Genomic DNA, 13,776 nt, shown 5'->3' with positions numbered 1-13,776 from the left:
GCTATTCTCTTGCTGCTTTTAGGATTCTGTCTGTCTTTATCCTCTGCCATTTTTTGATGATGTGTCTTTGGGCTCATCTTGTTTGGGACTCTGAATTTCCTGGATTTGTATGTTTATTTCCTTTGCCAGGTTAGGGAAGTTTTCAGTTCTTATTTCTTCAAATAGGTTCTCTATCCCTTGTTCCCTTCTCTTCTCCTCTGGTACCCCTATAATGCAAATGTTTTTACACTTGATGTTGTCCCAGAGGTCCCTTAAACTATGCTCATTTGTTTTTGTTTTTGTTTCATTTTGCTGTTCCATTTGGGAGTTTCTGCTACTTTTTCTTCTAAATTGCTGATTTGATCCCCTGCTTCATCAAATCTGCTGCTGATTCCTTCTAGTGTCTTCTTCCCTACAGTTATTGTATTCTTCACTTCTGACTGATTCCTTTTTATGGTTTCTATGCCCTTTTTTATGCTTACTATCTCTTTGTTGAACTTCTCACTAATTTCCTTGAGCATCCTTATAACCAGTGTTTTGAACTCTGTATCGGGTAGATTGCTTGCCTCTATTTAATTTAGTTCTTTTTCTGGAGTTTTCTATTTTATCATTTGGGACATATTTGTGTTCTCATTTTGGCTGTCTTTGTGTTTGTTTCTATGTATTAGGTAGATAGGCCATGTCTCCCAGTCTTTGCAGGGTGGCCTTAAGTAGTAGGTGTCCTGTGGGGCCCAGTGGCACAGTCTCCCTGATCACCTGAGCTGGATGCTCCAAGAGTTTCCCTGTGTGGGTTCGTATGCCCTCCTGTTGTAGTTTAGCCTTGATAGCTGTTGGCATGTCAGTGCGCTGGATTGACCCTCATGCTGACTGGCTGTGTGGAGTGGCCACAACCACAGCATACGAGCTGCTGTGTGGGCACTGACCCCATGCAGAGGAATCTATCCCAGTGGATTTTGGTGTCTGTCAAGACCAATCTTTGTGTGTGCTGCTCGTGGGGCTAAGCAGGTGGTGCTCTGTTGTGGTCTGAAGCCAGCCATCGGTTGTATTGGTTCTGGTGCCTCTCGGGAGGGGCTCCAGCACAGGGCAAGGTCAGCCACTGCCTGTGTCCAGCCTAAGGTTACCTGGCAGGAGTTAGAAAGCAATCCAGTTAGTAGCTGCCTGTCCTGGACCTGCAGGTGTGTGGGCGAGGCCACGCTATAATACAAGCCTGGCTGCCATCAGTACTGGGTTTGGGTCGGTTCAGCAGAATGGCACAGGGCACCTCAAGGCCTGTTGCCCCTTATCAGCTTACATAGTTCTTACCTTGTACCAAGCACTGGTCTAAGCACTTTTAATATATTGAATTATTAAATTCTTTAATAACTTTATGATGTAAATACTACTTGTAGTATTGTTTTGAGGCAATTGTTAATACAGAATACTTAGGCAACTTCCCCAGATTACACAGCTAACTAGTGTCAGAAGTAGGTTTTCTACCCAAGCAGTCTGGCACCAAAGCTGGTGTTTTTAACTGTTGCAATATACTGCCTCTCAAGACAGAGTTGGCATGGATTTAGATAAAATAAGACATTCTTTATCTGTCTGGTATCTTTATACTTAGTAATTCTGTGGTCACACTAAGGTGAATGTTTTTCAATCTCCTCATATTTCTCTTCTCTGAAGTTCATAAATATCATACCAACTTCATTTATTAAATCTTCACCAATTCTCAAGAGTGTTTTTTAGAATTGGTTATGAGTCTTATTTATTTTTATGTTACGTTACATTTCTTTGTTATAAGCAGAGTATTCCATTTCAAGTCGGTCATGATCATCTTATTGGAGGAAGGGAAGTTGCTCTGGAGGGTTGTGAGGGATGTGACAAGAACACAGGGCCAGGTGAGTGAAGTATGATGTGGCAGGTAAAGCCATCACCAGAGTAAAAAACCCAACTGGTCCAGGAGGAGGTCAGTTCCTTTGATGTTTTGGGAAAACTACCTTCAAAGCTGTGGAGTGAAAAAGGTAACAGGTAACCAAAATATATCATATATAGTGATATGTTCTGTGAAGAAAAGTAAGCAAAAGTTAAGGGATAAAGAACGATGGAGAAAGTGTTAATTCAGATAATAGGGTCAGAAAGGGATCTCTCTTGTCTTAGTTTGGCATTCTATGGATAGACAGTTTTTTATCAACAATTCGCCTAATGATTTTTACAATTGAAAATCTTCATTTGAATCAATGTTTTTCTGTCTTTCATTCCTTCTACATTTATTACTTGTCCGCATGCTCTTTGGTAAACTTGAAATATAATTCCAATGGGAAAGCTAGCAAGAGTGCTTGACTTTGTTCTTTATATGATTGTAACTAAGTAACAACCTTAAATACTACACTTGAAATTTTCTGACCTTCTCTTGTTTCTATCTCTTTGTAGAATTATTTTCATTGGTTCAGTAAACTTTAGCCCAACACAGTCTTTGATTTTTTATGCCCATGTGTGAATATTGAGTAATTCCTTATGGTGATTGTTATGTATCTTTGACTTGATCCCTTAATCTTTTAATTTATTCTTGCTTTCTGAAGCTTTTCCAGGCTCACCCTATCCCTTCCCTATCCCAGACCAGACAACTGAATTGGTTAAAAGTGAGTTATTTTGGCCTTCTGTGTTTTATGTTTTTCTTTTTTTTTTAAATCAGTACTAGGTATTAATTTTATTTAGTTAGCATTGTTTTGTACACACTCCCCCCAACCCCACCCCCCCTTCTGATTCTTGTATTGTCAAAATGGTGGTCTCCTTTTGCTTCTTCAGATAATTTTTGTGTCCTTTTGCCATGACCGATTATAAAACTTTTTTGCCACAACAATCGAGGGCACATCTTCTACCTTCCCTGCTCCAGACCATGACTTAAATCTTTGCTTAAGAAGCCCTGGTTTATTACCTTATCTGTTGCCACAACCTGGGCAATAGGCATGTTTATGATTTTTTTTTTTTTTTGTGGGCAGTGAGTCTTTGACAGTTTTGTCTCTTTCTAGCAAATTGGTCATTTTCAACTTTTATGGTTTCTGGGTTTACAATGTTTATTTCCCTAGAAAATAATTCATAAGCCTTCAAATTAATTACCATAAAAGTCTTACAGTGTTTTTAAAAATACTCTCTCAATGTTTCTTTCCCTTGTCATTTTATTTTTTACATTGGTTATAGTCTTTGTATGTTTTCTAACTCATCACATTCTGATTCTGTATTAATTGATTTATCCCCTCACCTTTTCTTAAGGTACTTTGTTCTTTTCTTTTTACTAGAGATGTGTACATTGGTTATCTTCATTCTTTCATTTTTATCATAAGCATTTAAATCCTTTTTATGTGACTTATGGTGAGTTCCATAGATTTTAATATGTAATATTTTCCGGGCCATCATTCTCTGAAAAACTTTTTTCAGTTTCAATTACATTTCCACATTGACTAAACAGTTATTTGGTAGGGAGCTTCTTCATTTCTAAGTAAGAGTACTTTTGATTTTCTGATACTAGCATTCATTATGATTTTATTGTAGTCAAATAATGATTGCATTATTTCATTTTTTGTTATACATAATTCAATCACAGTAAATTATTTTTGTTATATATCATGCAATATTTGCCAATCTCCAACAGATCCTTTGTTAACAAAGTACCATACACATTTGCCCACCTCTACCACTTTTTCCATATCATTCTTATAGCATATTCTCCTTTTCAGCTACAAGTTTTGCTCAGAATTGCATAAACCTTATAATATGCTATATATCTATTAATATGATAATATCTGAAATATTCTGATACTTTTTTGGGAAGTATAGCAGTAGTTGGCTTTGGGTATAGAAAAATGGAAAGGGGGCCGGCCTTTTGGCTCAGGCGGTTGGAGCTCCATGTTCCTAACTCCCGAAGGCTGCCGGTTCGATTCCCACATGGGCCAGTGGGCTCTCAACCACAAGGTTGCCTGCAGCGGGCCTGCCGCCACGAGTCGAACGGTTCCTGACAAGGGGAGTGGGAATGAAAAAAGGCACTCACACTTTGATGATGGCGATCGCGGACCCCAGTGTTCCTGGAGACGCTGAGTTTATTCTGTCCCCAGAATTTATACCTTCTGTGGACGTGCAGTTTAACAAGTACAAAAATGCATTACCTAGTTAACAGTAAAACTTTAACTTTAACACAGGAGACACAAAATTTACTGAAACTCCCAAATGTAATTATCTTATCAATAGCCCTGATAGGCATCAGCCTTCTGTTCTGGGAACTGGCCACTCCCACCACATTCCTGAGCAGCATGCAAGCTCTTCAGATGCAGGCAGAGACAATTGCTTCAGTGGGAGGAAATAGGTTAAGTATAAACTGAGCCATTCTGTTAAGGCTTTAAAGTTAACTGCAACCATGGCTCCCCACATCTCCCCCTTTTTTATTTTATATTTTTGAGATCGTGTCTGGCTTAGGTGGTCAGTACAGACATTTTCACTTACCCGTCATTGGATATCAATCATCAAAGCGATCGACTCCTGTCTTAGGTTGTAAAAACGCTTACTGATCATTACCCGTCATTGGCTACCGATCTCCTTTGAGGAAAGCCAGAGACAGCAGAGGCTTTTCCCAGGCAGGGGGAAGGGGAGGCAAGGCCTCTTCCCATATTTTTTTAAGGCAGCTCATTGGGGGTCCCCACTCGGTTTCGCCTGGCTTAGGTTGTATCTCCCGTGAGATATCTTACCCGTCTTTGGCTGCAAACCATCTTTTGGGGACCAGACAGAGAGACATGAGGTGTAAAACATAAAGATAAGCAAAGTCCTAAAAAGCCAGTCTTACAGGCTCTTCTTTCCTTAAGGAAAGACATGGGGGGGACAGTCGGCTAGGCTGTTGTGTGACTACATCTCCCCCTTTTTTGTTTTTGAAGCATGAGAAACACAGAACGTGTAGTTATTTCATTTACAGCCTGTCGGAGGGCTATTTGTCCACATCTGAGGACTATGTAAAACAAACAGAACAATAAACAGAATAGCAATATCCCCAGCAAACCCTCTACCCAAAGTCTTTATCCATTTAACAGGGTCTGAAGTGGAAAGTCCTTCTGCAGCTGTGGAAAGTGAGAGCTTTTTCACACCCTAGGGGCGTGGATGGGTATCTATAGATGTCTTCTCTTCTGTGGGCTGTCGCTCATGGTATGGTTTAACACCGACCAGGAATTTGCAAAGGTTTTTCTTCCAGACCTGGAGAAATACAAGCAAAGCCTCTTTCCCGTGTTATCTTGCGGAGAGAAGTAGGATTAGCTTTTTTACGTAATATTTTAAACAAAGGTTGTAATTTACCAGTTGTCAACCGCAACTGAGGTCTAATCCAATTAATGTCTCCCAGTAGCTTTTGGAAATCATTTAATGTTTTTAAATTCTTTTTTAGATTCCTTTCATCTAGTGATTTACTTTTTCTGTAATTATCAACTACTATGTCCTTGGAGTTTGTTATTCAGTGGCACATAAAAGAATAATTGCATTTGTCCTTTTTGAAGTTTAAGGAATAAGGAAATAAACAGTATAAAAACAGAAAATTAATGAATATACAATTGAAAATAAAATGGATGTAGGGCAAATAACTAGATATTGGAATAGACACATAAATATGAACTTAATTAGATTCAGCTATTACATCCTTCCTGAGGGTAGTAACTTTTAGACCTGGACAATGAAAAGGAGATATTATATAAAGAATCCATTTATGAGAAATTAAAAATCCTGTGGATATCTAAATGATAGGAAATGTGACTTCATGTAGGAGGGGGAAAATATTAGGTGAAAGAGTATAATGGATTAAAATGAAGTCTTAAAAGCAGCTCCTTGTTATATATGGTAAAGTGTTTGAAGAAAAATATCACAAAATTGTTAATATGTACAGATTATCAAAGTTTGATCTGCACTAGCAGTATCTCTACCAAGAAAACTGCTGACTAGTTCTACACCTATAGATGTTGATTTAGTTTACTTGGATTCGTTCCTGAACATCAGTACTTACTTGGCAACAAGCTTACTAGGTGATGATCACCACCTAAATTTGAGACCCACCGACTTAATCTGTTTCCCATATCACAAACCTCACAATCTTACATTATGCTCTTATCATTTTCTGAGCTCTCTTTAACTTTCTTAAGTTATTTTAATTATTCATTTATATTGTGAATTTTGTTTTTTTCCTCTGTACTCTATAATTTTCATTTTCATGACATGAAAAAAGAAACTTTTGTTTCTTTTCTTTCAGATTTGGAGTACAAGTATGACACAAAGAGTTTATCTGTAGGGAAGAACATTATTGAAAATAATGGTTCTCTGTGGGAAGTAATAGAAAGTAGTAAATTCATTGGTCTTCAGAGCTACACTTTCAAAAATGACTGGCAAAGCAAAAGCAAGATTGAAGTACAAAGACCTGAAGTGGGATATTTCAGTCAAATGAAAATCATGTCTGAAAAAGTACCCAATTACAAAAATTATAAGTACGGGGCTCCTCAGGAGGAGGTGGTGCAGAGGGATTAACTGTGGGGGGATCTTTACCCCGAGGATTCCATTGATCTCTAAAAGGAATCTGGGGACTCCGAGGACAATTTTTTCTGTCCACAGCAACTTTAAGCTCAATCAGCTGTCCCTGAATCTTTTTTAGCTGATCTGCAAAAGAGAATGCAGTGCCTGCAGGCTGCTCGTCTCCTTGAGCCATAGCCACTAAAGGAGAGTTTTTGTCCCTATCATATTTAACTACTTCATTCTCTAATTTTTCCTGGTCTCTAGGGCTCAAATCTTCCCATATGTCGTCTGGAAACTCTTGAGCAACCGGCTCTTTGTTAACTTTAAGAACTCCCTCTAACAACTTTGCGCCCCCTCCCTCCTTCTCTCTCTCTGCCGGAGAAGCGGCAGATGGGAGGATTTTCTCATTCTCAGCTTGTTTCACTTTTTCTAGCTTGCAGCCCTTTTGTTTAAGTCCATGGGCAGCATAATAATCTTGTAACTGTTTTTTTACCTTTCTTTTGCAATTTTTAGTCTAACTGTTCTCTGCTCACCCGACTGCCACGGGCGGTAAGCAACTTCTTAAGTCCTCTGACATACAGGTCCTTGCTGCTGGCGTGACCCATCCTTTTTCCCTAACTCGGTCCTTCTTTCAAACAAAGAAAACACCCAGGTGTCCTTCTGGCCGTGTCCCTTGCGGGGCTAAATCTGTCTTAGCTAGAGGCGCTCCGGTGGGTTGTAAAGCCCAGTCGCCGTTATGCCATATGACAGAACCGGAACCGCAGGTTAGGACCCAATCAAGCTCCGTAACACAAGTCGTGGAGCTATCACTCACTCACACACTCATTCGACCGAGGGGACAGTGCCTTGCTCACCGTGCATCCACTGATTAGCTCCAATGAGCTGGGCCCTTGCCACACGGTGTTCCTCACTATTACCCCTATATTCAGTCCCTGTTCGGGCGCCACTTGCAGCGGGCCTGCCGCCACGAGTCGAACGGTTCCTGACAAGGGGAGTGGGAATGAAAAAAGGCACTCACACTTTGATGATGGCGATCGCGGACCCCAGTGTTCCTGGAGACGCTGAGTTTATTCTGTCCCCAGAATTTATACCTTCTGTGGACGTGCAGTTTAACAAGTACAAAAATGCATTACCTAGTTAACAGTAAAACTTTAACTTTAACACAGGAGACACAAAATTTACTGAAACTCCCAAATGTAATTATCTTATCAATAGCCCTGATAGGCATCAGCCTTCTGTTCTGGGAACTGGCCACTCCCACCACATTCCTGAGCAGCATGCAAGCTCTCTTCAGATGCAGGCAGAGACAATTGCTTCAGTGGGAGGAAATAGGTTAAGTATAAACCGAGCCATTCTGTTAAGGCTTTAAAGTTAACTGCAACCATGGCTCCCCACAGTTGCCAGTTCGATTTCTTGAGTCCCACAAGGGATGGAGGGCTGCGCCCCCTGCAACTAAGATTGAACACGGCACCTTGAGCTGAGCTGCCGCTGAGCTCCCAGATGGCTCAGTTGGTTGGAGTGCATCCTCTGAACCATAAGGTTGCCAGTTCAATTCCTCGAGTCCCACAAGGGATGGTGGGCTGCGCCCCCTGCAACTAGCAACGGTAAGTAGACATGGAGCTGAGCTGCGCCCTCCACAACTAAGACTGAAAGGACAACAACTTGAAGCTGAACAGCACCCTCCACAACTAAGATTGAAAGGACAACAGCTTGACTTGGAAAAAAAAAGAAAAATGGAAAGGAATGTCTGGGAAAGAATATGAAGGAAAACATTTAAATGTAGACTAGGATTTCAGTAGGATAGAACAGTAATAGTAAAAATGCTACCAAGAAGGAGTAAATAAAACACCTCATACCTTTATTGGTATGTGGGATGAAGAAAATCATAGTTCTGCATAGGAGGGAATTAACAGCAGTGATGGACACAATATGCATAAGTGGAGAGGCAATTGGAAAACAATCATTTATAAATACTATTCATATATATGCATGCATCTTAAATACAGAGGGTGCCAAAAAAATGTGTACACATTTTAAGAAAGGAAAAAAAAACTGTATTAAAATTGTACTACTCAATATATACCTGTAACAAAAGATGAATACAAATCACGTTTGACTTCTGCAATTACAAAAGGTGCTCAAAGTGGTTACCATCAGCATGATTTTAATATGTTTTTTTCCTTACTTAAAATGTGTATACATTTTTCTGGCACCCTCTCTATATATTATAATCACTGTAGTATAGTGTGAAGGTTGGAAGGCACAGAGACATTCTATAATTGTTTCATTATTCTTACATAATTATTGTAATAATCATATTCTCCAGTGACTAATTTTTTTTAAATTCTTTTTTAGATTCCTTTCATCTAGTGATTTACTTTTTCTGTAATTATCAACTACTATGTCCTTGGAGTTTGTTATTCAGTGGCACATAAAAGAATAATTGCATTTGTCCTTTTTGAAGTTTAAGGAATAAGGAAATAAACAGTATAAAAACAGAAAATTAATGAATATACAATTGAAAATAAAATGGATGTAGGGCAAATAACTAGATATTGGAATAGACACATAAATATGAACTTAATTAGATTCAGCTATTACATCCTTCCTGAGGGTAGTAACTTTTAGACCTGGACAATGAAAAGGAGATATTATATAAAGAATCCATTTATGAGAAATTAAAAATCCTGTGGATATCTAAATGATAGGAAATGTGACTTCATGTAGGAGGGGGAAAATATTAGGTGAAAGAGTATAATGAATTAAAATGAAGTCTTAAAAGCAGCTCCTTGTTATATATGGTAAAGTGTTTGAAGAAAAATATCACAAAATTGTTAATATGTACAGATTATCAAAGTTTGATCTGCACTAGCAGTATCTCTACCAAGAAAACTGCTGACTAGTTCTACACCTATAGATGTTGATTTAGTTTACTTGGATTCGTTCCTGAACATCAGTACTTACTTGGCAACAAGCTTACTAGGTGATGATCACCACCTAAATTTGAGACCCACCGACTTAATCTGTTTCCCATATCACAAACCTCACAATCTTACATTATGCTCTTATCATTTTCTGAGCTCTCTTTAACTTTCTTAAGTTATTTTAATTATTCATTTATATTGTGAATTTTGTTTTTTTCCTCTGTACTCTATAATTTTCATTTTCATGACATGAAAAAAGAAACTTTTGTTTCTTTTCTTTCAGATTTGGAGTACAAGTATGACACAAAGAGTTTATCTGTAGGGAAGAACATTATTGAAAATAATGGTTCTCTGTGGGAAGTAATAGAAAGTAGTAAATTCATTGGTCTTCAGAGCTACACTTTCAAAAATGACTGGCAAAGCAAAAGCAAGATTGAAGTACAAAGACCTGAAGTGGGATATTTCAGTCAAATGAAAATCATGTCTGAAAAAGTACCCAATTACAAAAATTATAAGTCTCTTAAATTACATCATGGAATTCATGATAACAAGAAGGCCGATGAATATAATGAATATGGGAAGGTCTTTAGTTGTGACTTAAAGTTTGATGAATATGAGAGACTACACACTCGTGAGAAAACCTGTGAATGTAATGGGTATTGGAAAACCTTTGGAGTAGATGACCCACATACCCTACAACTGAATATTCATACTGGTGTGAAACCTTGTAAATATATGGAATATGGGAATGCATTTAGTTTTTATAAAGACCTTACTGTACAGCAGAAAATTCATGATCAGATGTTCTATAAATGTAAGAAATATGGAAGGACCTTAAGAAGAGTTGAAGAAATTACTCCACTTCAAAGAATTCATACTAGTGAGAAACTCTGTGAATGCACTTTCTGTGGGAAATCCTTTAGATCACATGCACAACTTACTCGACATCAGAAAATCCACACTGATGAGAAACCTTACAAATGTATGGAATGTGGCAAGAACTTCAGATTTCATTCACAGCTAACTGAACATCAGAGAATTCATACTGGTGAGAAACCATACAAATGCATACAATGTGAGAAGGTCTTTAGGATTAGTTCACAGCTTATTGAACATCAGAGAATTCACACTGGTGAGAAACCTTATGCATGTAAAGAATGTGGGAAGGCTTTTGGAGTCTGTAGAGAACTTGCTCGACATCAGAGAATTCATACTGGAAAGAAACCCTATGAATGTATGGCATGTGGAAAGGTCTTTAGAAATAGTTCATCCCTGACTAGACATCAGAGAATTCATACTGGTGAGAAACCCTATAAATGTAAGGAATGTGGGAAAGCTTTTGTAGTAGGTAGTGAACTTACTCGACATCAGCGAATTCACAGTGGTCAGAAACCTTATGAATGTAGAGTGTGTGGAAAGTTCTTTAGACTTACTTCAGCCCTTATTCAACATCAAAGAATTCATAGTGGTGAGAAACCTTATGAATGTAACGTATGTGGGAAAGCCTTTAGACACAGTTCAGCGCTTACTGAACATCAGAGAATTCATACTGGAGAGAAACCTTATGAATGCAAGGTATGTGGGAGGGCCTTTAGGCATAGTTCATCCTTTACAAAACATCAGAGAATTCATACTGATAAGAAACCCTACGAATGTAAGGAATATGGGAATGCCTTTACTATGGGCAGGACGTTACTTGATATAAAAAAAAAGTTGTGATGAGAAGTCTTGTGAATGAAAGGCATATATAAAGGCTTTTGTTTCTGAGTTTCACTGGAAAAGCCTGTGCATTTAATAAGTAGTAATAAAAAGGGTTCAATATCTGTCTCATTAAATCTCTTTTCATACTTTATGGCCACTATTTAGAAGTAGAATTGCTCAATCTTAGGTGATATATACTTTCACCTTTGTTAGATATGGTCAAGTATTTCTCCCTTTTATAACAGTTAACATTCTGAATAGCTATTTATGTAGGATGGTCCCTATTAATCCACTTCTGCAATGTGTGGAAAATGTTTTTCTCAAATTATTTATTTTCATGAGCTTCTTGTCCAGACGTGTTGTGCTTACAATGACTTTTTTGGTGTATGTGTTTTTGTGCTTATTGACTATATCACTTAAATGCATCTTTTGCATTCTGATTTTTGCTTGTTATATATGGCATAGTTATCCTCCTCCAGATAGTTAGAATTTCCAGTCACATACTATGTAGTTTTAAAGGTTTGTGGCCCTGCACTATATTTTTATAGAATTTTGTTTGTTTGCTTTCTATTGTTTTTGTTTTAATGGTAGGGGTATAATCTCCTTTTGATTGTCATCAAATGGTTGACTTCTTTTTGAATTTTTATTTTGTTTCGACATGATACTTCCCCAAATAGCTACCACAATACAATTTCTTCAAGGAGTTTTTTCATCTCTAGGCAGTACCAGTCAGGATCCAAATGAAAAGAGCATTTTTAATTATATAAAATTTACTAACCCAATCTTACCAGTCTTTAAAAGGAGGGAAATTTGTTAAGCATCTTTGAAAGGAGGGAAAATCTAAAACTATTGCAATGATCACTAAACTTACATTAAGACAGTTTACAACTCTATTATTACCATGGCTTCAATTGGGTTTTGTATTTATAATTTTCCTTTTTGCTCCCATTCAGTGTTGCCTTACTGGGTTTTGGCAGTTGAACAATCAGTAGAGATCTTTGATTTTAGGAATGTCACTTGAATCAAAAAGAAAGAGACAGAGGGAGAGAAGGAAGGAGGGAGGGAGGGGGAAAATGAAATAGTCATAGAAATAATGTCACAAATCTTAGTTGTCCATCATTTCTTTCTTAAGACAGTTGGCCTGGCTATACAATCAATGTGATCATGAGCCTCTGGTTATTAGATATTTGTAAGAAAACTTACTTATATGTTTAGATACATTTATGTCACCATCATTCATTAGATTTTAATTTTTGAAACTGGTGTCTTTCCCAGAATTATGTACTCTTTAAAGGTTTACATGATCAACAGTAGTAATTAAGCCATTTTCCTAATTCAGTATCTTGAGTTACGTTGTTTCTTTAAATATTCCTTATTAGCATTTTATTTAAATTAGCAGTTTTTAAAAATAAATAATTATTAGATATTTCATGTCCCATATAGTAAGAGTCTCTGTTGTTACCCTTTTATTAGAATATTTACTATTTCATGTCTTTAAATATGTTCAACTATTTTTTATAATTAATATTATTATTATTAATAGTTTGTTTACTGAGCTATTATGTGACCACACTGCTGATTTACTCTTTGATCCCGCTCTACCTGGTTATTCTGAGTTACCATTAGTACTGATTAGTTTCCCTCTTCTTGGTGTAGTACTCCAGACCTACTTTCCCTACACTTCTGTGTGTGTGTTTATTTTTTTGGTTGCTTGAACAGATTAAAACAATGAGCTATCTATACCTTATATACAGACTTAAAATTAATGACAGAAACAAAATAACCATGTGTCTTGGCACTTAGTATTTGAAATTATTAATGACTAAATGAAAAATTAAAGAATGCAAACATATCCTTATTATGTTTCCCTTATTTTTAATTACAGCAACATTTTGGTCACATATTAACATTTTCCTTTGAACTTCGTTATGAACTCTTGTCATTTCAGACAACTGCTCTAATGAACCATGATATAATTATTGTTCTCAACTATTGTTGTTTTGCTACTTTTTTTTTTTTTTTTTTGGTGCTCAATTGATAAAACTTTATTTCTTTACATTTTTGTTTTCTCCTTTATCCTTTCCACATTTTCCCTAGCCTATTTGGAAGCTTCACCCCTCCCCAAATACAAGGCAATGTTCCAGACCTATCCTATTTATTGCTGCACTGAACCATGAAATTAGCTATCCCTAGATGAAGGAATTCTGGTTTAATTGAATAGTGAAGAATTCTAATAAATGTAAAAGGAATGAAAGAAATAGGAAATCACTATAATAATAATTATATACAAAATCCATTGATGATGGATGCTAAAATTTGAAGGTGAATGTTGGAAGGAAAATGGGATATTAGAATTGTCTCAAACTCTCTCTCTGAAATATTTAATTACAAAGAGAAAACATTTCATAAGCCATCTTAACAAAATGATCATGATCACCAGTACTAAGAGATGGGCATATACCACCAAGCTGATGAACCAAGAATGGCACATCACTTTGGTGGTATTCTCACCAAAAAAATGCACAGCCATGATCTAATGAGGAAACAGCAGGCAAACCCAAAATTAAGAACCTTCTTTAAATCGGGTAATTAATTTACCCAATACTCCAAAAGTCGTGAAAGGCAAGGGAAGACTGAGAATCTCTCAAAGATTAGAGGAGACTAA

General features: G+C 37.1%; 1 protein-coding gene across 6 annotated transcripts in view; it reads left to right on the top strand.

Annotated features, from left to right (window-relative positions):
• ZNF529 (zinc finger protein 529) overlaps positions 1–13,776 on the top strand; it is a 63,510-nt gene that overhangs the window by 22,990 nt on the left and 26,744 nt on the right. For 2 of the 6 annotated variants that reach the window (XR_012490478.1, XR_012490477.1), the window contains one exon: positions 6,230–6,457. The exons of 2 other annotated variants lie outside the window; for them this stretch is intronic. Coding sequence is in view for 2 of the 4 variants with exons in the window: in XM_019749925.2 (XP_019605484.2) it covers positions 9,694–11,129 (1,436 nt within the window). In the remaining 2 variants the exon portion in view is untranslated. Of the gene's footprint in view, positions 1–6,229; positions 6,458–9,693; positions 13,101–13,776 lie in introns of those variants that run through there. 2 more of the 6 variants (XM_019749925.2, XM_019749921.2) reach the window with 1 other exon arrangement.

The sequence above is a fragment of the Rhinolophus sinicus genome, linkage group LG11 (genome assembly GCF_036562045.2).
Source record: "Rhinolophus sinicus isolate RSC01 linkage group LG11, ASM3656204v1, whole genome shotgun sequence".
Lineage (NCBI taxonomy): Eukaryota > Metazoa > Chordata > Mammalia > Chiroptera > Rhinolophidae > Rhinolophus > Rhinolophus sinicus.
The sequence above is the reverse complement of the archived record's forward strand: the minus strand, read 5'-3'. Positions and strand labels throughout refer to the sequence as shown.